At 51.2% G+C, this 26,773-nt stretch overlaps 2 protein-coding genes across 2 annotated transcripts; one reads left to right on the plus strand and one right to left on the minus strand.

Moving 5' to 3' along the window:
• The first annotated feature begins 17 nt into the window (after positions 1-17).
• On the plus strand, positions 18-6,855 carry Zp1 (zona pellucida glycoprotein 1). Its single transcript, XM_015506786.1, is given in 13 exon segments — positions 18-198; positions 1,081-1,202; positions 1,469-1,832; positions 1,911-2,054; positions 2,491-2,678; positions 2,748-2,845; positions 4,374-4,501; positions 4,607-4,796; positions 4,886-5,030; positions 6,157-6,238; positions 6,349-6,456; positions 6,720-6,763; positions 6,766-6,855. Coding segments are annotated over 13 exon segments (1,884 nt in total).
• A 9,214-nt stretch (positions 6,856-16,069) lies between these two features.
• Positions 16,070-26,511, minus strand: Prpf19 (pre-mRNA processing factor 19). The gene is made up of 16 exons (XM_015478024.2): positions 26,268-26,511; positions 24,003-24,152; positions 23,747-23,823; positions 22,938-23,079; positions 22,779-22,852; positions 22,601-22,663; positions 21,473-21,514; positions 21,274-21,348; positions 20,827-20,902; positions 20,559-20,668; positions 19,202-19,357; positions 18,903-18,972; positions 18,580-18,665; positions 18,119-18,289; positions 17,873-17,978; positions 16,070-16,573 (listed from the first exon to the last, which is right to left on the minus strand). The coding sequence occupies exons 1-16, from the start codon at positions 26,284-26,286 to the stop codon at positions 16,476-16,478; spliced, it is 1,515 nt and encodes a 504-aa protein (XP_015333510.1). The 5' UTR covers positions 26,287-26,511; the 3' UTR covers positions 16,070-16,475.
• Between the last annotated feature and the right edge of the window lie 262 nt (positions 26,512-26,773).

The following is a 26,773-nucleotide window of genomic DNA, read 5'->3' on the forward strand; positions in this document are numbered from 1 at the left end:
CTGCGGGAGCTTCCACCATGACCGGGCGTTTCTATGGCATCTTGCTGCTGCTGGCCGCAGCCACCCTGGGGCTGGGTCAGGGGCCGTTCCCCAAGCTCAGCCTCCCAGGCCTGTGGCACAGCTATGACTGTGGGATCCGGGGCATGCAGCTGCGCGTCGTTCCAAGGCCAGGCCAGACAATCCGCTTCAAGGTGCTGGGTGAGTGCTGGGAGAACTCTGGTCCCCTTCCCCGCCTGGGCTGCTGCTGCTAGGAGGACCCTTCCCCTGGAGCCAGGCTGGAAGAGCAGAGGCATCCCTCCCAATAGGGGTGACCAGCCCCCCACACATAAAGGTGGGCAAGGGAGGGGGGTCACCTCCCCCTGGTCACCAGCCACTTCTCCCTCGTCACTGTGCACAGGTATCACCTGGCATCTTGTTGAGGCAGCCCTAGCCTCTGCATTTCTAACCACAGACAGTTGAGGCCAGGTAGCTGGTCCACAAATCACTCTCTGGGTACAGTCTAGTACGGAGAAAAGGGGGTGCAGCCTTGGAATGGAGATTTACACAAGCAGCTTCTAGGCTGTGTGCTCTCGGGCACCTGACAGACCTCCGTGAGCCTCGTCTGCAAGGTGGGGAAGAACTCGGCCTTGCCGGGCGCACTGAACGAGAACACTGGAGGCACCCACTCTGGAAGGTGGGCGTCCCCAGGTGATTGTGGCAGCCATTCTACCTGGCAAACGGCTCAGTCCTTTCTACAAACACACCCAGCGCTGGAGTCCTCATCCTGCCCCCAATGCGTGTGCCTGAGAAAGCTGGCGCTCGGCCACCTTGTCCACAGTGTGGATAACTGAGCCCACAGGAAGTGAAGTTCTCAGCCCACCGCCTGAGACCCGGATCCTCTCGGCACCGTCTCCGTGCCTGCTGCTGGGTGCTACCGCCAGAGAACCCCAGCTGGAAAGGCTCTGTGCCCTTCCAGACATGGGAACCCAGACCAGCGGAGGCAGAGGCTTGTCCAAGACCAGGCTGGTCCTGCGTGGGCCCCAACAGCCACCCTTTAGCACCCTGAAGCTCTCCCTACCTCTTCCCTTTCCCCCACCTCAGACGAATTTGGGAACCGGTTTGAAGTGAATAACTGCTCCGTCTGCTACCACTGGGTCACCTCCACGCCCCAGGAGCTGGCCGTCTTCTCAGCCGACTACAGAGGCTGCCACGTGCTGGAGAAGGTAGGCTGCCTGGCTGCTCTGGGCCACCAAGCTTGTCCTAAGGACCCTGCCTCTCCTGGGCCAGGGGAGACCAGACCCCAAGAAAGGTCGGGGAACCCTGGGTAGGGAGGTGGGTGGGGAGATCATTTCCTGGGTGCAGGTCTTCCCAGGACCCCGTATCTGACCCAGCTCCCTGCCCCACCGTCGGCTCAGCCCTTGCTGACCCCTCATCCGCTGCCTGGTCTGGCTGCTCTTGCCCAGCTGCTCTGTGGCCCTCTCACCTGCAGGACGGGCGGTTCCACCTGAGGGTCTTCATAGAAGGTGTGCTGCCAGATGGTCATGTGGATATCGCCCAAGAGGCCACTCTGATCTGTCCTAAACCTGACCACACCTGGACTCCGGACTCCAGCCTGGTGGTGCCCACCACACCCTCACCTTCCACCCCTCATGTGCTTCCCCTCCACCCCACCTCCAGCCACCCCTCGCCTGGCTCTGGCTACGCCTTGCCCACCCCATCGTACCCAGAACACAGTTTCGTCCATCTGACTGCTGCTCCGCTGTCCTTCAGACCAGGGCCTACCAGCCCCACCCTGGCGCGGCCTCAGCGGGGCACCACGGACCACTGGGAAGTGGACGAGCCTGACTACATTGGTGTGTAGGACAAGCCCTCTGGACCAGGGGAGGCCTAACAGCCTCTGGCTGAGCTCTCATCACTGTCCCCAACCCTAGGTGCCCACCTGCCACAGGAGCAGTGCCAGGTGGTCTCTGGGCACATCCCCTGCGTGGTGAGAAACAGCTCCAGGGAAGCCTGTCATCAGGCTGGCTGCTGCTATGACGACACCAGGGAAGTGCCCTGTTACTATGGCAACACAGGTACAACCCCCCCCCCCACCCGCGGCACTGACCTGCTCTCCTGGACTCTGCCCACAGGAGAGGCGCCTCTGCTATCTGCTGCTCCACCTCAGTGGATGGCAGAGACCCTTTGATGAAGGACGACACATCCTTCCTGCCTTCTGACAATTGTCCCCAAAGCACACCCCTGACCTTTAGATTCAAAACATCCTGGTTTGGATAACTAATCCTTTGACCTTACTTCAAGGGTCCACCTCAACCCTTTTGTGGATGAGAAATGGGTCGATAGAGGATTCACTCAGGACAGCACCGGCCTAAATGGGGACAGTACAGGGCCCAGGTCTCCTGGCTCCCAGGCCAGTGCTGAAGCATTCTCCTCCCAGCTCAATTCCCCCGTCTCTGTGCTGGGTGGATCCTAGCCCAAGGCCCTGATCAGCCTCTGGGGTCTCTGTTCCAGCCACCATCCAGTGTTTCAGAAGTGGCTACTTCATCCTGGTCATTTCTCAAGAAACGGCCTTGGCACGCAGGATCACATTGGCCAACATCCACCTGGCTTATGCCCCTGCCAGCTGCCCCCCAACCCAGGAGACAAGTGCTTTTGTGGTCTTCCGAGTTCCGCTCACACACTGCGGCACCACGGTCCAGGTAGGGGGGAGAACATGGGCGGGAGCCATCTCGCCCCCGGGAGGGCCTCACTCGCTTTCTCCTCCCCAGGCAGTTGGCAATCAGCTCATCTATGAGAACCAGCTGGTGTCTGACCTTGACATCCAGAAGGGACCCCAGGGTTCCATCACTCGGGACAGCACTTTCCGGTGAGAGGGAGCCCTCCTTGAACAGGCCAGGCCTTGGGTGTGGGTGTGAGGGAGCTAAGGCAAGCCCAGGACGGGCTTTGGGGCCAGCTGCGTCAAATTCAGGCTCTATTACCTCGGTCATGTGGCTTTAGATGAGATGCTCACCTCTTGGGCCTGTCCTACAGGGCAGGGGGAATGGCCCTTCCCCAGGGCTGACCGAGCGTTAAGGGCCTCGTCTGTGCCTGGCATATGGGACTCGGACAGAAGCCAAGGGCAGTTCCTGAGAGTCCTGCTTTTACCCCTCTAAGAACTAAGCTCAGTGCCTGAAGGTGTCCCCTGCTGGGCCCCAGGAAGGGGCTGAGGCTGCTGCCACCTGCTAATCTCAGGTTAAAAAGCCACAGATGAGGCAGATACCTCCAGCTGAAGTTCTCTAAGGATGTGGTAGAGGAAGGAAATGGGGGAACAGCCTCCGGGGCCTCCCAGACGTGCTGGCTCAGGTAGCCCAACCATCCCAGGATGCCAGTAGGGTGACCAAGAAGGCAATCTGTCATGCCCAGCTTTGAACCTCCACTGCTACTCACTGTGTGACCACAGTAGGCCATACACCAGCCCCAGCCTGGTCCCTGCTGGAGAACTGATCCTAACTATGGGTTGTAGGAATTCTGTGCTTGGCACCATGTGGATGCCCAAGTATCCCCTTCTCTCCCTGCCGTACCTTCCAAGAAGGTTGGGCAAGAAACTGGTGTCAGGGCCCAGGTGTCTTTTGCTTGAAGCAGAGTCCTTCTGGCCCAGGAGGTGGAGAGAGAAGTTCCTGTCATCCTGTGGACACTTGGACTTGGGTGCTATTCCAATAAGTCAGAATTCAGCACAGTAATCGGGGATTCCCAGAGGAAAAACAGCTGTCACCCCTCAAGACTAAGCAGGAGGGCCCCTAAGACACAAGGCCAGACAGTGCGAGGGGCCTTCAGAACAGGGTGGAGTCACTATGGCTACACAGCACCTACCTGGTGCCAGGTGCAGGCCCATCCGCAGTGGGGATGAAGGACCACCATGGCATGTGGGCACTAGACACCGTGACAGGCCAACCACAGCTGCAGGTTCAAGCAAGACGCCGATGCTTTCCTGTTCTCACTGAGGACTTATGGCCCCAGTCCTCGCCAGAGCCCTCAGAGGGCGGCCACTGGAGCTTGGGTTAAACCACTTGCTCATGGTTCTGTCGCTAATAAGTTGTGAGCCCAGATCTCCCCACCAGGCCCAACTGTCGGGCTCCAAAGGCCTCAAATGCCACCAGGAGCCAGCCCCAGAAAGCCCTGTTGTCATCTTGATCCTATCCTAGAGTAGGGCCTGGCACAACTAGATCCAGCTGTCCCAGAAAGGCCAGGTGGGCAGGGCCGAGCTTCCTCTGCCCACTGGTCAGCACTGCCCATATCCCTGTGCTTGGAGTGTCCATCCTCTGCCCTGTGTGTTGTGACCACAGTGTTGGTACCCTGTTGAGGCCAACGGGACTCTCTGACTTGTCTTCTCTCCACCTTCTCGCACTCGACTCCAGGCTTCACGTCCGCTGTCTCTTCAACGCTGGTGACTTCTTACCCATCCAGGCATCCATCTCCCCGCCCCCGTCGCCTGCCCCTGTGACTCAGTCGGGCCCCCTGCGGCTGGAGCTGCGAATTGCCAAGGGTACGGTATCCCCGCTGCTTTCTCTTCCTGCTCCGTTTCCTGAGGCGCAGCCCCTCTCCCTACAGACCAGCCCCTCTCCCTACAGACCAGCCCCTCTCCATACAGACGAGACCTTCAGCTCCTACTACGGGGAGGATGACTACCCCCTGGTGAGGCTGCTCCGAGAACCAGTCCACGTGGAGGTCCAGCTTCTGCAGAGGACAGACCCCGGTCTGGTCCTGGTACTGCACCAGTGCTGGGCCACACCTAGTGCCAACCCCTTCCAGCAGCCCCAGTGGCCCATCCTGTCGGACGGGTGAGTGACAGCAGGTGACTGAGTTGCCCCGGGCTCCCTCCCAGCTTGCCTCACCTCCCAGAGACCCTCCTGACTTCTCTCCCTCCCAGGTGTCCTTTCGAGGGTGACGGCTACAGAACCCAAATGGTATCCTTGGACAAGGCAGAGCTGCCCTTCCGGTCTCACTACCAGCATTTCACGGTCGCCACCTTTGCTTTCCTGGACTTTAGCTCCCAGAGAGCCCTCAGGGGCCCGGTAAGAAGGACCCAAGTTCCTCATCTGAGTTGGGGATAAGCTGGTCTCCAAATGTCCCCAGCACCCTGTAAATGGATGCCCTTCACCCTGGCCCAGGATGGCAGTTGGCTTTCACCAAGTGTGGCAGACAGCAGGGGACACGGGGTTCTGATCTTAGGTCAGTGCAGAAGCCACTGACAAATAGTTCCAGAAGGAAGAAGGGAAATGCCCAGCTGGGCTGCAGTCGGCTCTGAATCTGAGCTGGCCACAGTGTGCTAGCACGGCCTCGCTTCCGATTCCAGAAACGGCAGCATGTTCCCCGAGTTTCTTATAACTCGGCAACTTCTCTAGAAGGCAAAAGTGGATAAGCGTAGACTGTTTAGATTTGCTGAATATTAATATACAAATGGCACCAAAAGCAGCACAGTACTCTCCAACTCTTGGGCTGTTGCACAACACATCTGTCACAGAATGCACAGATTGCTTTACATCACTGCCTCTTACTACAACAGACGCAGATGAATCCCTCTGGTAGGCACACTTGGCAGGCTGCCTTCTCGTCTCGCCAGCGTGCAACCTCCTGAGCCAAGAGACGCTCCCATGCTAGATGAGGGGCACCCATAGGTGGGGCCTATAGGCACCAGGTTAGGTCATTTCCTGCCTCTACTCCTCTTGGGTGTTTCCCCCTGACCCCGTTTCTGGAAACGGTAACTGGTCATCCCCTGTGTCCCCAGTTACTAGTCTCTGGGGTCAGGAAGACGGGATGGCAAATGTGTTCTCCAGCTGTCTGGTCAAACCCCACCTCAGAATCCCCTTTGGAAGGGAGCCATCCAGCCCTATAGCCGTTCAGCACCAGAGGCGGGGTGGTGGAGTGGCCGAGGGCTGGGGCTCCACCAAATAGCGCAGTGGTCCCTGCCTGGGGGGCCCTCTACTGCAGTCTTGGGCCCTCGGGAGAAAGGCCTGGACCCCAACTGGGGAAGCAACACATCCCTGAGCCTCGTGGGCACAGGGCAGCGGTTGTGCTCAGCACACCCAGATTTCTCTGGTTGGCAGCAGCATAAACTTGGCCCCACACCCAATGCCACCTCCTGCTTGGCACTTCCTGCCCAGTGGCCCTGAAGCCTTGACGTCTCTCTCCTCCCACCAGGTCTACTTCTTCTGCAGCGCCTCTGCCTGCTACCCCTCGAGGCTGCAGCCATGCTCCCCCACGTGTGCCTCGGGGACTGCAAGTGAGTCCAGGGGAAGGGGAGAGTTCTTTAATCCGACCCCAGGCCTGTGTCTGACGCTGAGCCGTGAGGAGCTAGAGTCCAACCCGTGGTATGGCTCTTTCCCCGGGCAGGACAGCGACGATCCTCAGGTTACCACAACAGCACCACCAGGCCCGTGGACATCGTAAGCTCTCCAGGACCCATTGGCTTCCGGGACTCTTATGGATGGAGGACCACAGGTACCAGGGCTTGTGGTGGGTCCTCAAGCCCGGACCCCCTGAAATGCTGACAAAACAGGGAAGCTCTGGCCCTAGAGAAGGCAGGACGTGGTGTAACGCCACTCAGTGAGGAAATAGCCACGCTCACCCTGGGCCCCTTATCTGTGAAAGGCAGCTTCAGTAGTGGTGGCAGAGGCGTGGGATTGCCAAGGTCAAGGAAGGTCAGCGTGGAAGAGTGGTGGGTGGGGCCAGCCCCACACTCCTTGCCATCCCCTCTCTAGCAGGCTCCAGCAGGAACTCCAACCCAAGGCCACTCCTCTGGGTCCTCCTCTACTGCTGGCTGCTGCCTTGGTTTTGCAGGCTGCTGTGTCTGTGGGCCTGAGGGGGGCCTGGGCTCAGAGTCTGAGAGGCACCCAATAAACCATTGTTTCAAACCTACCAAAGGCTGGTGCGAAGTGACTCACGAAATCTAGAACAGAATTGTTGTCGAGGAAACCTGTTCCTTAGTGTCAGCTGTCAGAGGTCACAGTTTTGAAAGTCGGGGGCATTGCATAATGATTCAGTCAACGACAGACCACATAGATGGGGTCCCATAAGATACCAGAGCTGAAAAATTCTTTTGGGGGAAAGGGGGAATGATGCTGGGAATTGAACTTGGGCACTTGACCCCTGAGCCACATCCCCAGCCCTATGTTGAATTTAGAGACAGGGGCTCACCTTAGCACTTTGCTTTTGCTGAGGCTGGCTTTGAACTCGCGATCCTCCTACCTCAGCCTCCCAAGCCACACCCTGTTACTCCAGCTGCAGCCTGGTGTTTCTCCAAGTTTGCTAAGGCTCCTGAGAGCATCAAGGAGCCATGTGCAGCAATTGACCTGCCCCAACTAGGTGTATACACTACACCATTCATGTTCACGATACTGTGAAACCACCTAATGACATAGTTCTGGAGTGTATCCCGTGGTTAACCACCTCATGACAACACTTAGTAGACACTGCCCAGGGTATGGAATATTGTCTCCCAGGCCTGAATTTAGGGGACTCTGCCTCCCTGCAAGGAGAGGTGGCATTCCAGAGACAATATCACAAGCAAAGTTACAGGAAGATCGAAAGGTGGAGTCCAAACAGCGGATCTGGGACTGGGAAACCTGGAGGAAACGGACGGCCACAAGACTTGTCCGCTGCCCCCAGGAGTTCTGACTGGGGCATCCTCAGAGCACCTGTGTAGCTGTCCCCCAGGGTAAGGGGATGCCGGAGCTCCCTCTGTCTACCAGCCTGGCACTAAGGGACGCTGGGCTACACTGCTGACCACTAACCTCTGTCCCACTCCTGTGGCCTCCCAACTCCCTTTGGGCCCTGCCACCTGGACACAGCCACCAGACAGGTCAGCTCCATGCTGACTACGCTGCCAACCCCCTTCCCTGTGCATAACTTGGGCCTTTATCCTACTTTGCAGCAAAGACCCCCTGAGACTGACAGGTAGACTGAACCTGGAAAGGGGGAGTGGCTGGGGAGGGTGTGGGTTCAGGCTAGGGCATAGGGAGAAGAATCTGGTAGCAAAGGCTGAAGAGGCTTTGGGGGGCCTCTGGTAGCACGTGTGCTTAGAGTTGGCACAAAGGGAACTCCAGTGCTCAAGTCGGGCAGTGGCCTTGGTTCTACGCAGGCCTTCCACCTCAGGCTGGCTCTGGCCTACCTGATCTTTTTCATCTTCAGGGTCATGGTTGGGCATATGGATTCCAAGCCAGGCCACCTGAGTAACAGCTTTGCTTCCTACCAGCTGTGTGATATGAAGTGCATTACAGAACTTCTGAGTCCATCTTCTGTAAAATGGAGACAATACCTATCCCCGCAGGAATATTGGATGAAATGAGTTAAAAAGAATGCTCAGAACAGTGTGTAACAGCCAATATGTACTGAGTGCTATTAGCTACTAACTAGAACTACTTCCTGACCCCAAGCTAAGGCTCACCTAGATGTTTTCCCTAAATGATGGTTTAACTTTGACATATCTGATCTCCTTTTGAAAGAAACCAAACCTGTTGGGTAACAAGTGGTAATGCAATGATATAAACTCACAATCTTCGTATACTTTTTTCCTCAGAAGAAATTCATTGATGGAACTGTTGGGTCTAGGGTTGTGGCTCAGTAGCAGAGCACTTGCCTAGCATGTGTGAGGCACTGGGTTCAATTCTCAGCACCACATATAAATAAATGAATAAAAATAAAAGTCCAACATCTAAAAAAAAAAAAAAACCCATTAAAAAATGCACACCCTTAAGACTGCAGGGCTCTGGGGTTGTGTGGGTGGCTGCTCCCCCACAGACCAATATCACTCTAAATCTTTGCCTATCTGAGCAGCAGAAAGCAAATAGCATTGCTATCTTAAAATGGAGCTCTGATAAAGAAGTTAAGCCACTGTATCTTACAAATTGCTCTTTTATCATGTTCTGTCTTTCCTTCCTAGCCTGTAAAGAGCATTCACGAATCAAGGAGGTAACATCTTATTCTTACTAAGTTTCGACTGATTGGCCATTGCTCTTGTTTTTCCCAGTTCTAGGGACTGAACCAGGGCCTTGTATACACCAGGCGTGTGCTCTACCACTGAGCTTCCTCCCCAGCCCCACAGGCTTTTCTTTGTGGGATTCTTCCTTTCATCTTACTGAGAGGATTATCTAACAGTGAATTTCTTTCCCTCGTATCTGTATCTTTGAATATAGCAAAGACCTTCCCCTAACTTAAAGACTCATGAAAGTATTCATTATCTTTGTTGTGATTCTCCTGTGACAGTGCAGTTGTTTTCTACTTTCAAGTGTGTGGAGATACATAATTTTTTGGCAGGTAACTTTGTAATTGATATTTAAATTATGAATAGGTTTTGTCAACACCTCTGTACCAGGATTTACAGAAAGACAGGAAATCTGTGTGGCACTAGGTTCCCTGTGCTCTTGCTGAAGGGAGGCAATCTAAGCTGACTTTCCTAGATATCAAAATCCGGGCGGGGTGTGGTGGCGCACCTGTAAGCCCAGCAACCTGGGAAGTTAGGGCAAGAGGATGGCAAATTAGAGACCAGCCTGGGCAAAAAACAACACAACAGCCAGACCCTGTTTCAATAGAAAATGACAAGCGCTGGGGAGGTAGCTCAGAGGTAGAGCACCCCTGGGTTCGATCCCTAGTACTGGGAAGAAAAATAAAATCTGAATCTCCAACTTAAAACTTTGTTCACTTCCCTGTTACCATCTCTGGAGGGAGCATGCATCTGGGCCTTGGGACAAGCTGTCAGACCTGATGCGGAGGACAGCAAACTGCTTTTGCTGACTTGTGGCAGGGAGCAGAGCTGCTCATGGAAGCTCATTTTCTTTTGTTTTTTTCTTCTTCCTGACTTTTGGGCCACAGCTAAGTGAGACTAGAGTAGACCCCTATTTCTCCTCCCCCACCTCTGACTCCCACATATGTACACAACTCTGCATTAGGATCAAACTGATGTCACCAAAGGTGCTTTGTCTTAAATAGAGAATGCTTCACAATCTGTTGCTCAACTTCAATAAAAATGAACTCCTTGAAGCCTGGTGGGGTGGCGCAGGCTGTAGTCCTAGTGGCTCAGGAGGCTGAGGCAGGAGGGTCATGAGTTCAAAGCCAGCCTCAGCAACAGGGAGGCACTAAAGCAACTCAGTGAGACCCTGTCTCTAAATAAAATACAAAATAGGGCTGGGGGTGTGGCTCAGTGGTCGAGTGCCCCTGAGTTCAATCCCTAGTACCCCCCAGAATTAACTCCTGGCAGCACAGCTCCATGGCCAGGCCCCACTTCTGTTCCAGCAGCAGGGCTAGACCGATGTTCTGACGCAAACCCTAAAATGCCAGATTGTAAACATTTTAAAACGCGTTTAAACCATTGTGAACTAACATGAGAAAACAGAAAAAAGGAAAAAAAAAAAAAGGCATGCAGACAGGACAAAAATAAAAGCGAGAACCCTGGGAAGTAAAACCAGTTTCTATTTTGGGAATTTCTACAGAATCCTAGAGACCTTAACCTTCTGGCTCCTTGAGTGAAGGAGCCTGCAAAAGTCTGGGGAGTCCAGATGCAGGCTCCTGGGGAAGCTGGGACTCCAGAGGGCTCAGTGCAAGAGCGAATAGGGGGCAGCGAGGAATCACCTATCTTGATCTTGGTGCTGATGAATTTTAAAACACCAGGCAAATTAGAAGTACAATTCCCCTTCCCGGCTTGTACAGTCCAATTCACACACTGAAGGGGAAAGGAGGTAGGAGAACCCTCAGAGGTTCACTCTGAAAAAAAGACCTCAACAACTAATTTAAAGCAATTCCAGGGTGATCATTAAAGTAATCCCCAGCTTCAGGCAGAAGCCAATGCAAACCCCACCTGAAAGGATGTCATTTCAGCCAGACTCAAAACATTCTTTCAGATGAAATTAGAATCAAATGAACACCTTAGAAATCGCAGAGTGCTAAATGACAAGTGCTAAATGAGCCAGAAGACAGTTGCAACACGTTATTGACAATGGGCTGCCATCCAAAACAGGTATTGTTTTTAAATGCTACAAATCAGTAAGGAAAAAAACAGAAATAGGCAAAGGGTCCCAATAGGCCTATCACAGAATATAAATTCAATTGGCCCAGAAGTAGATGAAAAGATGTTCGACCTTGGGCTGGGGGCTTAGCTCAGCGGGTAGAGGGGCCCTGGATCATCCCCAGCACTGAAAAAAAAAAAAAAAAAAAAAGCTCAAACTCACCGGAATCATGGATGTTAAAATTAAACTTTAAGCCGGATGCGATGGCCCACACCTGTAATCCCAGCAGCCTGGGAGGCTGAGGCAGGAGGATCAAGAGTTCAAAGCCAGCCTCAGCAACAGCAAAACACTAAGCAACTCATGAGACCCTGTCTCTAAACAAAATACAAAATAGGGCTAGGGATGTGGCTCAGAGGTTGAGTGCTCCTGAATTATATCCCCAGTACCCCACCCCACCCCCCCAAAAATTAATTAATCTACAGCTCCCAGACTGGCAAAAAAGTAAAAAGTCAGGAAATGCTAAGTGTCAGGGAGGATCGGAGGACAGGAGCACCAAACACCGATCAGCATTAGTCAGAATGTAACCCAGACCTATGCTGAAAAATAGACTGTCATTTAGCGAAAAAGACAATTAAACTAGAAATACTCATGTCTATGATCAACAACATATAAATGCATTGTAGTGTATTCCTATGATTTTATTTTTATAATAATGAATGAGGTAAGGGTTAACCTTACCTTATCTTGCCAAGATTTATCCCTTGTAGTCTGCCCTCCAGAAAGAGTTGGCCTCTTACAAGGGTTCCAAAGAATCTGGCCATCGCCAACTGCCTCAGGGACTGACCTCTTGTAAGGCTTAGACCCCAGCCCACCAGGCTTAGACCCCATCAGAGGAAGGGTTGCTGCTTCTCCAACCATGACCACAATGCACTGTAATCCAGCTGTGGCGGGCACACCAAATTACTGCAGCAGCAAAACTTGGACCCTAGATCCCTGGTCACACTAGGGGGAGGAGCTGTGATTCCTGGTCATGCAGCCTAAAAGCACCACAGCACACTGGCCCTCCTCCCAGGGCACTGGCCTGGAATGAATGGGCCACGCAGGACCTGCTCCTATCACCAGTGTGCACGTCCCAACAGCCTGGTGTCCTGTGAGGCCACTGCCTTTGTTTGTGCAACAGTGAATGAGCACATGTGTAATCACAGTACCAAGAATAACACTGAGGGCTGGGGTGTGGCTCAGTGGTAGAGCACTTGCCCAGCAGGTGTGAGGTGTCTGGTCCCCAGCACCATGGGGAAAACAAAGAAACACTGAGAAAGTGAAGTAAAAGAAAGCAGGTTGAATAATTCTATTTATAAAAAGTTCAAAACTCAACAAAATAACCCAAATGAAGCAATTAGTAACACCAATTTCAGAATTCTGGTTTTCTCCTCTATGTAGGGGACGGAGGGAAAGATGCATTGAGGAAACGCCCTCAGGACCCTGATGCTAATTTTTCATCTGGCTGGAGGATACAAGGTTCTTCACTATTCTTTAAACTGTACAGGTATGTTTTAGATATTGTGAATGCTTCACAGTAAGTTTCTCAACATGTGGGTTAAGGATTTGTTCCAAATTTTGAAAGTCAGCAGGTAGGACCTTGGACTTGGTGAGCCTGCTATCTCAAGCCTCCTCTCTCTGCACCACAGGCCATGGGCTGTCAGCTCCTTGGCTTCCACCAGTCACCCCCATTCTGTTCCTTTGTCCTGTGTCCACCTAGTGAACTTCTGATTTTCCAAAACGCTGCTGTCAGCTCCCCTCCAGATTTACGTGGTTTTCAAACCAGTTGTACCCCTGTCCTATGTTGGCACCCCTATGAGAACTCGAGTGTCATGGTTGTGTTCTGTATACACCAGCTTCCTAGTCTGGATTATGCTCCAGCCACTTTGTGTCCTCAGAGCCTGAATATTAGGGTTATGAATGGAGAAGGCAGTCAGGCCAAACCTTTATACTACAGACGTCAACCACCGAGGGTCATCACGGGTCAGCGTAGAGAGATGCATCAATATCTGTCAAGTGCCTCTGAGTGCTAGTTCACTTAATCTTCAACAGACTACCAAGTGGGCAGCTGAACTCATTTTTCAGATATGGAAACTGAGACATAAAGACACACATCACTGAGCACTGCAGAGCTGGGTTCAAACCTGGGCTTCCAATTCCAGAGCCCGCACTTAACCATAGCACAGCTCTCCCAGAAGGTTGTGGAGGGATTAAAAACTGTGTCCCGGAAGCCAGATGGCTTAAAATCCCAGCTCCACTACTTACAAGATTGCCTAGGCCAGGGCACTTCTGAGTGTGTTCTCTCATCTACAGAACAGAGCTGACACCACCTGCTGGCAGGGTTGTCCTGGGGGACAGAGGAGCTGAGTCCTGGTTCCAGGTAATCACAGAGACTGATGAAACTACACCGCCCCCAGGTGACCTCCTTGGTTAGTGCTCCAAGTTCAAGCACAGCAATGCAGATGCCCCTTGCTTTCAACAGCAGAGAGACATGGGGTTTGAGCATACAAAGACTACTTACGTGCCCCTAGGACACAGGAAGTATTGACTATGCCACCAAATGCTTCCTTTAAAGCCTAGAATTCTAAATGCTCTTGGATACAAAACAGAGAGCTTGTTATGGCTCACTGGACAATATGGGCCCAGAGAAGGCGAGCCTTTTAGGACCCACCAACCCACAACAGAGAGCCACCTCCAAGGCAGCTGAGCCAAGTGAGATGTGTGGCAGGGGGTGACAGCTCTCCATTCCATTTAGTTGAAACTGCTACTAGTCTGCCAACCCCCTGCTTTTATGTATCAAAGAGGGAGGGAGAGAGACAGGCTGGGCTTTAGACTGAGCCCCCAGGGGTGACTGTCTCAATCTGCCAGTTAACAGCTGTGGGACATGAAGCTGAAAGACAGCAACGAATACAGGGTCCCATCCTTAAGATCAAATCGAGTTTAGAGACTTGCATAAACACCTTCATGGTAACATGTTTAGTTATGCTGGAGACTGAACCAGACCTGAGAGAGAGGTCACTCACCTGGCAGGGTGCGAACAGGCACTAGAGGCTTCCTGGAGGACAGCACATCTTTGGGAGGGAAGACTCCAGGGAGAAGAAACTATACAGTAGCAGCAGCAGTAATATAAAAACATAGTATTTATTATGTGCCGCATGTTCCGAGCACTAACATTCAGTCAATCCGTATGATGGCCCCACCTTATGAAGAAACCCAAACAAGTAGTCTGTCTGCCCAAGGTTAATCTACAGCCTACTAAGTGCCAGAGCTGTATTTAAACCAGGGAGTCTGGTTCCAGTCTGCTGCCTTCTACCCTGTACTGAGAAGGACGAAGCACAAAGCCCTCTGTGGCGTGCTGGGAATAAGAAACCGCTGAGGGTGGCTGAACAGCTCAGCCAGTTGTTTAAGGGTTAAATATGGAGAATGAATTGGACATTACCCAGGGGCAATGTGTGACTCTACATCAGGTACAACCAGAATGAGAAGTTAGACTCCAGTTATGTATGTGTCAAAATAACTAATTAGCACAAGTACAAAAAAAATTCAATGTGGGGCAGGGGCCTAGCTCAGTGGTAGAGCGCTTGCTTAGCATGCACAAGGCCCTAGGTTCCACCCCCAGGACTACAAAACAAAATGTATGTGCATGCAGTGTCCAGAGAGCAGCTTGTTTGAATGGACAGATGGCTGTAGGGCGGGTGATAGATATATCAGTATCTTGTGTCACAAACATCAAGTTCTCAAGAGGCCAGGAGAATGGCAACACACCCCCACTCTTCTAGGACAGCTGTGATGGAGGATGGCATTACAGTCCCTTAGAGATGTATTCTAGGCTTCCTCTCTCTATGCATGGACATACCACAGGCTTCAGAATCTTAGGATGAACACAGTGCCCCCAACCTAGGGATTATCAAGAACCTCTGTCCTCCAGAGCCTCCTTACTTTTCCCGGAAACTAAAGCAGACCCTAAGAATGTTTAAGGTCTAACACCAGAAATCATCCAATGGCTTTAGTGCTGTGCTAGTTTTGGGGTCCAGCTTAGCTCCAGGTGTCCCCAGGCCAAGCCCTGGCCCCTTCCCTGTCTCCAACCTGCTCCAATACCTCTGGGCTCTCAGAGCCTGAATGTTAGGGTCATGAATGGAGAAGGCAGTCCGACCAAACAGTCAAAAGGCTTAGCTGGCCAAATACTTAAAGAAATTAAAATAGTTTCTTTACTCCAAGATTCTCCAGAGCTTTCAGTATATACTAAGCGTTCTGGCCCCTCCAGGCAGACATGGATGCAGGACAAGTGGAACTTGCTCGGGATCTAGTGAAACAACAATTTGGACAACCTCCAAGGAACACCCCATTACTTGGCTCCCCCTCCAGCACAGTCCTTTTTGTCCATCACCACTGGCTCCCTCACATTCTCCCCATCACTCTAAGCAGGTTTCCAGCTCCAACACTCCATCAGGATGGCCTTCTCCAGGGACCAGGTGGCCACTCCCTTCAGTCACCACACTCCAACAGTGGTCTCCTTCCTGTTCCTCTGAGCCTTTCCAGCCTCAGCCCCTTCCTTCCCTCACCTACAACTCTCCTTCCGGCTTCCTCCCCTGTGGCCTCTTGTGACCTCTGGATCTGAAGCAGCCACTGGACCCTACATTTATCCCCTCCATTCATGCTTCTCTTCTGATCCTTACTGCTCACTGCTGTCTCTTCCAGAAGCAGCTCTACAACTTTCCAACTGCCAGTCAGTAAAATCTCTTCCCACTCAAGCCAATGGGGACAGGTTTTCTATCACCTGCAACTAAACAAATCCTTCCTGAGATGCTCAGCCCCTCACCAGCAGCCTAAGGCTAGCCTTCCCTGGGAACCCCTCCCTTCTAGACTGCGGAAGCCAAGCCCAGGCACGTGCAGACAGGAGACTCAAGGCCAAGGCCTGAAAAATGGCTGTAGAGTTTTTTATTTCTGCTATGCAGTGAAGAGTGCAGAGAAGAAAGAACGACGGGCTTCTTGGTAGCCAGGGCCGTGTACTCCCCCCGCCCCTCGACCTTCCCAGCTGAGGGTGCTTCTGTTTCAGACAGACACAAGGAGGTGGCTATGTTTATTGTTTTCTTTTTTTAATGAAACTAGATCACTGCTTACAAAAACCTGTGCGCTCCCTCAAGCCCATCCCCTTCACAGTGCCCTTGGCTCAGCCTCTCCCTGTCTCACAGGAACTGAGACAGTGGGGAGAACAGCCACCACCTCAAGGGGAGAGGCCCCGGGCTGCAACCCTGAGCCTTTACAGGGTGACAGCTCTTCCTCCTATGTCCATTCCTGTGGGGCTTAGAGGCACATGGATGAGGGTGGTCCATGCTGCCATGGCTCTCAGGCCACCACCCAGACCAGAGTGAAATGATGTGAATGTCCCACCCACAGATGCCCCACTCCCCCCCACCCTCCCACCCCAAATTCTACCCCACTACTGATATGAGGCCCAGCTTCTCAGAGAAGGCGTGGGGGCTACAGGCTGTAGAACTTGAGGCTCCTATCCATGCCAGTCGAAGCGATGAACTTGGCGTGGTGCCCAAAGGCCACCCCTGTGGTCAGGCCACTGTGTTCTGAGGAGAGAGACACAAGGCAGCTATGAAAAGGCTTTTCCTCCTTCAGGCCTCAACACCAGCCCCTAGTGACATTCTCCCAACATAAATTCATCAGGTCCTTATCACCCGGCTGGTACTACTGGTCTGCTTTTGGCAGCTGACGACAATCGGGGGCAGGCAGCTCTCATCTACTCACCACTTACTCCATCCTCAGTACCTAGCACGAAGCAGGCACTGAGGACCTGTTTTTTGTTGGGATGAATGAATAAAGGAAGGCCAGCCGCCTTCTCACCTAAGCTTTCTGGGCAACTCACTGTGTTCAGTTTGCCGGTGTGTGTCTGATTCTAACTCGGGTAACTCATGGCCATCCACCCTAAAACCCAGCAGGAATTCACCTTCATGGTAATGAGTGACTTGTCCCTAGATTTAGGATCATGCCTGGCGTCTACCCACTCTCCACTAAAACACCCGCCCTATGCTTCCAGCCTGCTTTCTTCCTAAGAGCTCCAAATGAAAACATGGGGCCCAGGCCTCAAGCCCTTTGCACAGACACTGAGCAGCTCAGGAGAAGGTGAGGTGTGGGCCAGTATCTTGAATTCTTGACCACTAGCTGCTAATGAGGACAAGAATTTCACCAAAAAGATAGTGGCAGCTACCATTCAATCGGCACTTAAGTGAGCACTAGGCACCCTGTTACCATGCATGCCACCTCCATGTCACCAGCTGGCACACTCTGTAAAGCAATGCCAATATCCCCATTCTTAAAAATGACTAAGTTCTGAAGGAAAGTCTCAGGCCAGGAGGTCGGAACTCCAGTGTGCACTGGCTGTGTACTTGCCACTAATGAGGACTTGTGAAATCACTCTAACCTACCTTCCTAACTGACTGCTCATTCCATTATTGCAAAGACCAGATCTCTCTTACTCACTGTTCAAATCCTACAAGGACTACGACACAACAGTGAACAACAGCAGCAAATCCTCACCATGTCCCAGTTGCTGTTCTAACATGTGTCTATGTATATTCTCATGTAAACCTCAACGATCCCACTTGAGTGTATGATTATCATTCCAATTTTTCCATGGCTCTAGGAAGTAACTTGCCCAAAGTCATGCAGCTGGGGAGTGGGAAAGTGAGTTTTAATGCTTACAGTCAAGTCCTTTCCCTGATAACAATGCTCTCCTGCCTCAGGGAGTGATTCAAAAGCTGCCTGGGCACATTCATGACAAACCCAGAAGTTCCCACCCCAGGGAGGCTTCCAACTTCCCTCTGGGCCTGGGCACCCAAAGGTCTCAGAACCCTAGGGCCAGCCTGTACCTGTAAAGTGAAGAATTTCTGTCCATTGTTTACAGATGTAGATCTGGACATCTGTGCCCCCGAGGGCCAGGTAGGTGCCACTCTGGTCAAAGATCAGAGACTTCACCTGCCAGAACCAGAAAAAATGATTATGCAAAGGGAACGTAAACTATAGAGCAACCAGGGACACACGGAAGCAGCTTAGTTTGATAATTAATCGATAAATGAGGATGAGAAGCAACCAAGAGCACTGTGGAGGGGGTGCACCTCAAAGTTGTTGTCAAGCTGCAACGTCTTGAAGTTCTTTAGTTTGCGCAGGTCCCACAACTTGACAGAGGAGTCATCGGCTGCTGTAGCCAGATAGTACCCATTCTCAGAGAAGGCGATGCTGGTGATGGGGCCCGAGTGGCCAGGGAAGTTGGCCACATTGGTGCGTTCCTACAGTTGGGGGTATATTAAAATATGTCACCCACTGGACACAAGAGGAAGAAAATGAGGCCACTGAACTCTTACCTCTCAAACATCTTCCTCTGTCCTTTAGGGAAGGACAGCCAGCAGGGGTATAGCAGGTGCAGAGGGTCCAGCCCAGGGCTTCCATACCATAGGCATCACACCTTAGCCCAAAGCCAGTTATTTTCCCACCCCTAGGACATTCCCAGGGCCGATGCCATATGCACCCATTCAGCTCCCCAAACCCATACCCCAGATGGAGGCCTGCCATGTCCTACCTTCAAGTCCCAGATCTTGATCTGAGAATCCATGGTTCCTGTTCCAAAAATGAGCCCATCAGGGTGGAACTGCGCACAGGTGAGAGCTATGAAGAAGGGGAGATGGACACATGGTCAGAGCACATGGGGAGAGACCAAGAGCAGCAAGTCAGGCGCCTGTTCTCCACATTTCTAAAGTGCCCAGCATAGTAAAGCCTGGCACTAGGCAGGTGTTAGTGGGAAGTGTTGTCTTTAAAAGAACAAATGAGCGAGTGACTAAATAAACCCTAAGAATAAATGTTAAACAGCAAATAAGAAAGCCTGCTGCCTCTGAGGCAACTTACAGCAGCCAGAGGTCTCATCTGTCACCTTGGTGAGCACACGCCCTGTCTGGATGTCAGAGAAGGCCCAGTACTGAAAAGAGACAGAGAAGCCAATGAGAGATGGGTTCCCCAGGGTTTGGTGGTCCTTCAGGAGGAGAGACCCTGGTGCAGCAAGTACTGGCAAAGCTAGCTCCTCCCAGCTGAGGAAGTATTCTTGGGGCTCTGGGTAACTGGCCGCAGTTAGCAAGATGCCCTCTCCGCCCAGGACATTCAAGCTCAGGGACCAGCATGCCTCTTCAGGGTGCTGGCTGAGACCGCACCTGGTCATCAGAGGAGCTCAGGAGATAGTCACCAGTGGCGTGGAGGCTGAGGCCTGTCACAGCGCTTTCATGGGCCCGGACAACCTGCACACAAGAGGTGTTTGGGACAGACCAAATCCTGATGGTGGCATCCGGGGAAGCAGAAAATACCAGGTCCTGAAATGAAAGCCAAGAGGCAGAATGTCAGAGAGAGAGAGAGAGAGAGAGATCTCATAATAATCGTGCCCGTGGACAAGACTGGCACAGCTACCAACAGTTGCTTCTCCTCTTGGCCCTGCCCTGCCTAAAACCATCTACCCAACAATGATGCTCCAGGGGGCCAACGGTTAACACTATGTAAAAGGCCGAACATCAGCCCTTTGGGAGGCCTCACCACCTAGTGGTAAGAAGGTTAACTGCAACAGAGAGTGATCCCCACTCCACTTTCCGGATCACAGTGTGGCTAGAGCCACTGAGGAACGGAATTTGTTTGATTTGCCCTTTTGCCCTGAGTGACCAATGGCTACTGGATCTGGAAAGGATTGCAAGGCCATGTTCCTGCGTAGCCCTCACTTTTGGATTGCAGGGCCAAGTTAATTCTCCAGCAGAAGGGGAGGATTTACACGATCTCTCTTAACAGATTAATTTGGTTTAGTTTAGGACTTTAGAAGCCATAAGATAAAAACAAGTGCCGGGCTGGGGCTGTAGCTCAGTGGCAGAGCGCTTGCCTAGAATGCGTGAGGCACTGGGTTTGATCCTCAGCACCACCTAAAAATAAACAAATAAAATAAAGGCATTCTGTCCATCTACAACCATTAAAAAAAAAGTGCCATCTTTTAACAACATACTTTCAAAAAAGATACACACCAAGTAAGCAGGAAAACGTGTTTTCAATTTGAATTGTTTAGTTTTATAAACAATTTGCCACTCATCCACTCTCATGAGCAACCTTTATCCTCTAATCCAAAGGTTCTCAACTGTTTGAACTCACACCAATTTTAACAGTCAACATGAAGCAACATGGACACTGATCTGTCTTCCTCTGATACCTCCGAGTCAAGACTGTCTTGAGCTTTATTTTCCATAGTTTGTATTATGAGCATGTCATAAAAGAATTTTTCTTTTCCTAGTATAAAATATTTCAGTGAACGTGCTTTGTAAAACTGCATTTTCTTGCTGCCCATGGCTTGAAGACCACTGCTTCAGCTAGTCCTACGCAGAGAACAATCTCCTACTCCCCAGGCCCTCAATGCCCATTCTAATTCAGAGCCCCTCCTCAGCCCCACTTCACCAAGGAGATAGTGTGGGTGAGGGGGCCCCAAACCACTGAAAATGGCTCAAGAAAGAGGGACCAAGAATGGCCACGAGAACCCCTTACCTGGGAAGGGTGAAACACCACACTGGTGACCTTCTTGGTATGGCCTTTGAGGGTGGCCAGGATTTGCTCTGAACTCTTATCAAAAACAACAACGTTCTTATCCGCCCCACCTGAAAAAGACCCAACGACCAAAATTGAGTAAGGTTTATTCAGATCCCTTGATCTAAGAAGGTATTTCTGTCCCCAGAGCCATGAACAGGACCAGGATCATGTATCTTCTCCTGCCGCTGCTCCCAGTTCCAGCCTGCTGGGCCAGGACCAGACTCACCAGTAAGGATCTTGTTGGTGTCAGAGGGGCAGAGGTCCAGGGCAAGAATCCCAGGAATGCTGGCACTATGCAATCCCTTTACAAAAAAAGCCACATCAAATCCAGTCATAGCCAAATGGAGGCAAGCCACAAAGCCACACAGCTCGCCTATCCCCATCTCCAGTCATCCTCCCCAGCCAGCGGATCAAGAGTGACTCCTATTCCTTATCTGTTCAGCTTGGCCTTCTGCCTAGATGCCGACCTCTTCAACTGTATGACTGGGAAACCCAGATCTGGGCAGGAGAAGCAGCCCTAGCAACTCAGCAGCCAAGCAAGATACAGGGCCAGAGGTCTGAACAGCTTTCTACTCACTGGTCCCCATGTGGGCCCACCCGAGAAACAGCAAATGGGGGGGCCATCTCCAAGTTAGAAAGGCCTCAGCCACTCACCACATGGGAAGCCACTCACCACATGGGAAGCCACCTGCCGGTATTTGCTGAGCTCTTCTGGTTTCACCAGCTCCTCAGGTACGGTTTTTCCTCTCTGAGAAAACGAAAAAGCCCAAGAAAAGCAGCTATAAGAGCAAGATTCAGGCACCCCCTTCCCTAAGGAGTCAAGGGCCTCATGTCAGGCCAACTCTCTCTCCTGGCTCCAGAAAAAGACTCACCTTCTTACGCTCCGTGGTTAGCACAGTGGCCTTGTCTTGCAGCTAGGGAAGACAAAGGGGAAGAGGCTCAATGTGAGATAAGTGACCTTGCCAGGACAAGGACATGCTGGATTTCAATCACAAGCATCACCAAGAAAGTGCCACCTGCCAGTTCTATGGGAAAGGCTAGCATGCTGATCTCTTTCACTTTCACTCCAACCTTATGAGGTGGGTGTCAATGACCTTATTTTACAGATGAGGAAACTGGGTCTCAGAGAAGTGATGTCAGTAGCCAAAGTCACAGAAGTGATAAATCATGGCAGAACAATGACATGTTACCAGGTCTGCACAGCTCCCAGATCAGGTCTGTGCCATGAAGATGAGAACTCAAGATGCATGTTGACAAGCTGACCTACTAGGAAAAACACTATCAAGCCCCACAAACAAGGACTGTGGGTGCAACAGAGCACTAGACTGGAATCAGGAACCCAGCTGTGCATCTTATGAGCTGTGTCTTTAAATCTGAATCTCAGGATCTTCAAGTATAAATAAAGATAACCTTGTTCTGTTTCCCTCACGGGGGGTGGGAGGAAACATGGCACAAAGTGGTTTAATATCTACAAAGAATTGCAATAACAACAAGAGCTAAAATTTACACTTAACAGAAATTAAATCTTTTCTACCATAAGTCCCGAAGTAGGTACTATTATTCTCAGGTGAGAAGCCAGGGAAATGAAACACAGAAAGAGCGGCTAAGTCAGCTAAGGTTATAAAGCTTGTAAGTGGCAGCATCAAAATATAAGCCCAGAGAAGTCAGGCGTGGTGGTGCACACCTGTATAAGTCCAGCAACCTGGGAAGCTGAGGCAAGAAGATCACATGTTCAAGGCTAGCCTCAGTAACTTAGAGAAATCCCATCTCAAAATAAAAATTATAAAGGACCAAGGATGTAGCTCAATGGTCAAGTGTCCCTGGGTTCAATTTCCAGCAAAAAAACCAAAAACAAGCCCAGGCGATCTGGGCTCAGAGTCCCTGCTCTGCACTACCACACACCACTCACACATGTGTGGGGTTTCATTCACACTGCACCCAAGGCAGATGATGAAAGTAAGGGCTCATCAACATTCCCACCAAGAGAAAGCACAACTTACCTTCTGGATAATCTCGGGGGTCATTCCCACCAGCTCGCCCAAATCCATGGGCTCACCTGAACCCTGTAGAGAGGAAAGGTGAAGGTGAGAGAGGCACAGAGCACCAGACACCTGCAGAAGGAGGCTAAGTGGGCTGCCACAACAAACGGGCAGCTGCTGAGGAAAAGGGGACACTCACCACAACACTTGGCTGTGAGCTTGGCACAGTCTGGGGCACAATGAGACCAGCCTGTGGTTTCAGGGTAGCCAGAGCTGGGAGAAAAGATAAAGTTAGAAATGGAATAGTACAAAGCAGGACCAGCCTAGAGTGGGGGGGGTGGCAAGGGAGAGGCTGCACCTTCTCGGGCAGCAGTGACTTCCTTGGTGAGACGGGCAATGACACGGCAGGCAGCATCATGCTGGTACAGAGCATGGGACAACTCCTGGCGGGTTGTCTGCAGCTGCTGGCGCAGAGTGAAGCTGTGCAGCATGACCGCATCCTGGGAGAGGGAAATGCCACTGTGAGGGGTGGGAGGGAACAGGAGCATGCAGCAGTCACCCAAGAAGAGAACCTCCTCCTATCCCACACAGACCAAAACAAGAGACCTAAGCAACATCCGGTGACCCTAAACATGCAGACAAACACAAGCTCCTGCTCCACACCAAACACTGGATAGAAGAAGGAGCCAGCTCTTTCCCATCCCCACCTTCTCTAATTTACCAGCAAATCATAGATGTAATGTTGTCACCTCTCTAAAAGGGATTAATACTGCTGCTGCCACTTTAATCACCATCCTTGTGTGAGACAATAAGCTAGACAGTCCCCCAAAGCTGCACTCATTCACTCGGCCACTCATTCATATTTCACAGCACCTACATACCAGGTGCTGTTCTTAGTGCTCTTAGTGTCGAAAGAAACAAGCCCCTGATGTTATAAGGCTTATACTTTAATAATTTTATTCTACTCCTCACAAAATCTAGGCCCATTACTGTGCTACCATCTTGCTCCTCAAGAAAGAAAGGCTGGGTGTAAAAAATGACAGAGCACCCGTCTAGCATGCCTAAAGCCCTGGGAGAGATACTGCCATTCTTCCAATCCCCAAGTCTCAGTCTAGTGATGCATACTTTCTAAGTTGGGAAGGCATTGATTCTCAACTAGAAACTCACCCACTCATCTTGTAAGGCTTTCAGAATGGCCGGGATGCTGGTGGCTGAGGGTGGCTTGGGACGGATTGGGTGAGCAACTGTCAAGAGAGGCAAAGCAGATATGAAGAACCATAAGTGGGGGACTCTTCCCTTCCTTTACCTCTTCTCCCTTTAGCCATGAACAATTACCATCTTTTCCTCCGCCAGGCTGGCTCCCCCACCCTACTCTCTCCAGCTAAGCTAAAATGGCCCTGCACTAAGATGAGTCAGCAGGCACCTTTGATGTCGATGAGCTGCTCCTCTGAGAGAGGCTGGTTGTTGATTGGATCTGTACCATTTTCTGCAATGTACTTCTCAATGAGCCGCCGCTCGTACACATGATTAGAGACAGGGGACACACATGGGTGTTCTGGCACTTCATTGGAGACTGTAGAGAGAGGCAGGCAGTGAGCTTGGAGTGAAAGGAATGTTGGGCCTATGGGATTCATCATGTGCTATGATTCCTCACATGCTGTTAGCCCCAATAAGACCCCTGCATCCACACCCTCAGCCAATGGGAAGCAATTTGCTAACCGTTCAGTTAGTTCCCTGACAGAGTCAACAAATAATTATTGTACAACTACTAAGAGCCAAGTACCTAGGAAGTAGTCAACAAGCTCTGCCCATCTCATTTTTCAACACAGATGGATAGGCACATGACATGAAGATACACACGAAGTCACTCAGATCTCTGCCACCCACCTCAGTTTAGAACCCTGACAGATTATCAAGGAAATCACAAAGTAATGCAATAAGAACTACAATAAGAGCAAGCATTTTCATGGTGTTTACTATATGCCAATCATGATTTTCAGCCCTTTCCATAGAATAGATTGTGACCCCCCTTAAGGACAGTGATTACAGCTGGTCTCTGGCTTCCAGCACAATGCAGATGCCCAGAAGACACTAAGTAAACATCTAAGCAGATGAGTGAATGAGTGCACAAGTGCTGGGGCTCAGAAAACAAGACCCCAAAGAACGGAGCTTTGGTACACTGGTATTTTAGATTCAAGAAGATTGGAAGGCCTCAGACGCAGGCTCAGAACTAACATTTTGCTGCCCTTCTCTGGCTCTCCAGTCTCCAGCCTTTTCCATTCCCTAGCAAATGCTGGGAGGGTCTTTCTCTGAACTTCCCTTAACCAGGGAAGACTGGATCACATGAGTAGAGGTGAACGAAGGCCTTCTCCATGCTCAATCACCTATTCTTTAGACAGCATTTATTACTTGAGTATTTTTACCTACATAGCAAGATAATCTTTATTCATATAGTTCTCCTTCCCATCCTATAACTTGTGTCACCATCCCAAAGCCCCAAGCTCCTCTTCTTTTCTTGTAGCTCAGGGTGCTATATAAGCTTCACTTCTTGGAGTCTCATATTTTGTGGGACTCCGGTGCATATGTAAATAAGTATGTAATTAAAAATGTTTTTTTTTTAATCCTGTTAATCTGCCTACTGTCCAAATATCTCATAGAGTCAGTCTATGAACCCTCCAGGGTAATGTTCCCTTATTTACAAAAGATGGTGCTGGGGAATATAAAAATGAGATTCCTCAAGACTGAAATAAAACAATGCATGTGAAAATACTTTGCAAACTGTAAATTCTTCAACACATGAGATTCCCTTTTCTGTTTATCATTTCCCTTCCCCTCTTTGGATTAATGGAGATATTCTGAGAATAGAGAAAGGGATGGGAAGCTAGCAAGGGAAAACAGCCGCATGCCACAATAAAACACCAGAGAGAAAAACAGCAAACAGCGTGAAAAAAGGCTTGGATTCACGATCAAAAAACCTACTCCAACACTCAGCTCCGCCACTTACTAGCTATGCATCCTTAGATAAAATCCCCTCTTCCTGTCCTCCTTTGTAAAAACCTGGATCGTTACTTCTCCCTTTGGGAATTCTTGTGAAGATAAAATGAGACCACAGACTTGGAAGTGTGTTGTAAACCAATACGCGTTTTAGAAACGTGCGCTGTTTTTATTAGTCATACTGCGTGAGGCTGGGAGCCAGACACCTGGCTCTGAGCCCTGTCTCTGTCTCTAGCTCGCTGTAGCGATCTTTGCAAACTGCAGAAGCCCGACTACCCGAGCGTGACCTCAGACAACACCCAGTGCAATGCCTTCAATTTTGCAGATGGGGAAACTGAGGTCCAGGGCCTTGATCCAGATCACAAAGCCAACCGTAGCCGGATTCTGGACAAGTCCTCGGGTTTCCTACACCGAGATCTGTTTCCCCTGCGACAGCTCCTTCTGTCCAGACTCTGTAAAACGAGGCGTTGGCCTCAAATAGTCCCTGCGACTACAAACCCGAGGAGCTACGTGAACTGCGCAGCATTGCGCAAATGCAGTCCGCAGTGAGTGGAGGACCACCCCGCTGACCGGCGGCCGCTCGGCCTCCAGGCTCCCATTCCCGCCTCGGCCGCGACAGCTGCGCCGCAGCGGCCTGTTCTCACCAGCTCTCCGGCCTTCGGCGACACACGACCCCGCCACCGCCAATACTCACTAGAGCAGATCAGGGACATGACGCCGCCGCAGCGCTCCCAGTCGCCTCACACTGGGTTCTGGGACTAGTTCCTCAGCTTCCGCGGGCCACTTCCGGTTCCCCGCTGCTTCCGGGACGCTCTGCCGCAAGCAGGGAGCTACCCCACGAAGCGAGGCTCGCGTAGCGCTTCACGTGGGAATGTGGCCGGTGGCGCGCCTCAGCCCTCTGCACCTAACGGAAACTGACCTTTCCCAGAATGCAGCCGGACAGGAAAAAGCCCGCCTCGGAACGCCCGGTTATTTCCGAACTGACTCGGCTCCTTTCGGAAAGCACTCCCAGGGCATGAAGGAGGCGGGAAGGAGAGTGGAAACTACATTTCCCATAATGCAGTGGGAACGTAAAGCCAAAGCGATTCGATAGTGCTTGTTTTAAGAGCCGTGCTGCCCTGGGCCAGAGCTCTTAGTCTTTCTAACTCCTAGTCTTTCAAACACCAGCCAGGAAATAGTTCTGGCCTTGCCTCTACTACC

The sequence above is a fragment of the Marmota marmota genome, unplaced genomic scaffold (assembly GCF_001458135.2).
Source record: "Marmota marmota marmota unplaced genomic scaffold, marMar, whole genome shotgun sequence".
NCBI classification, from domain to species: domain Eukaryota; kingdom Metazoa; phylum Chordata; class Mammalia; order Rodentia; family Sciuridae; genus Marmota; species Marmota marmota.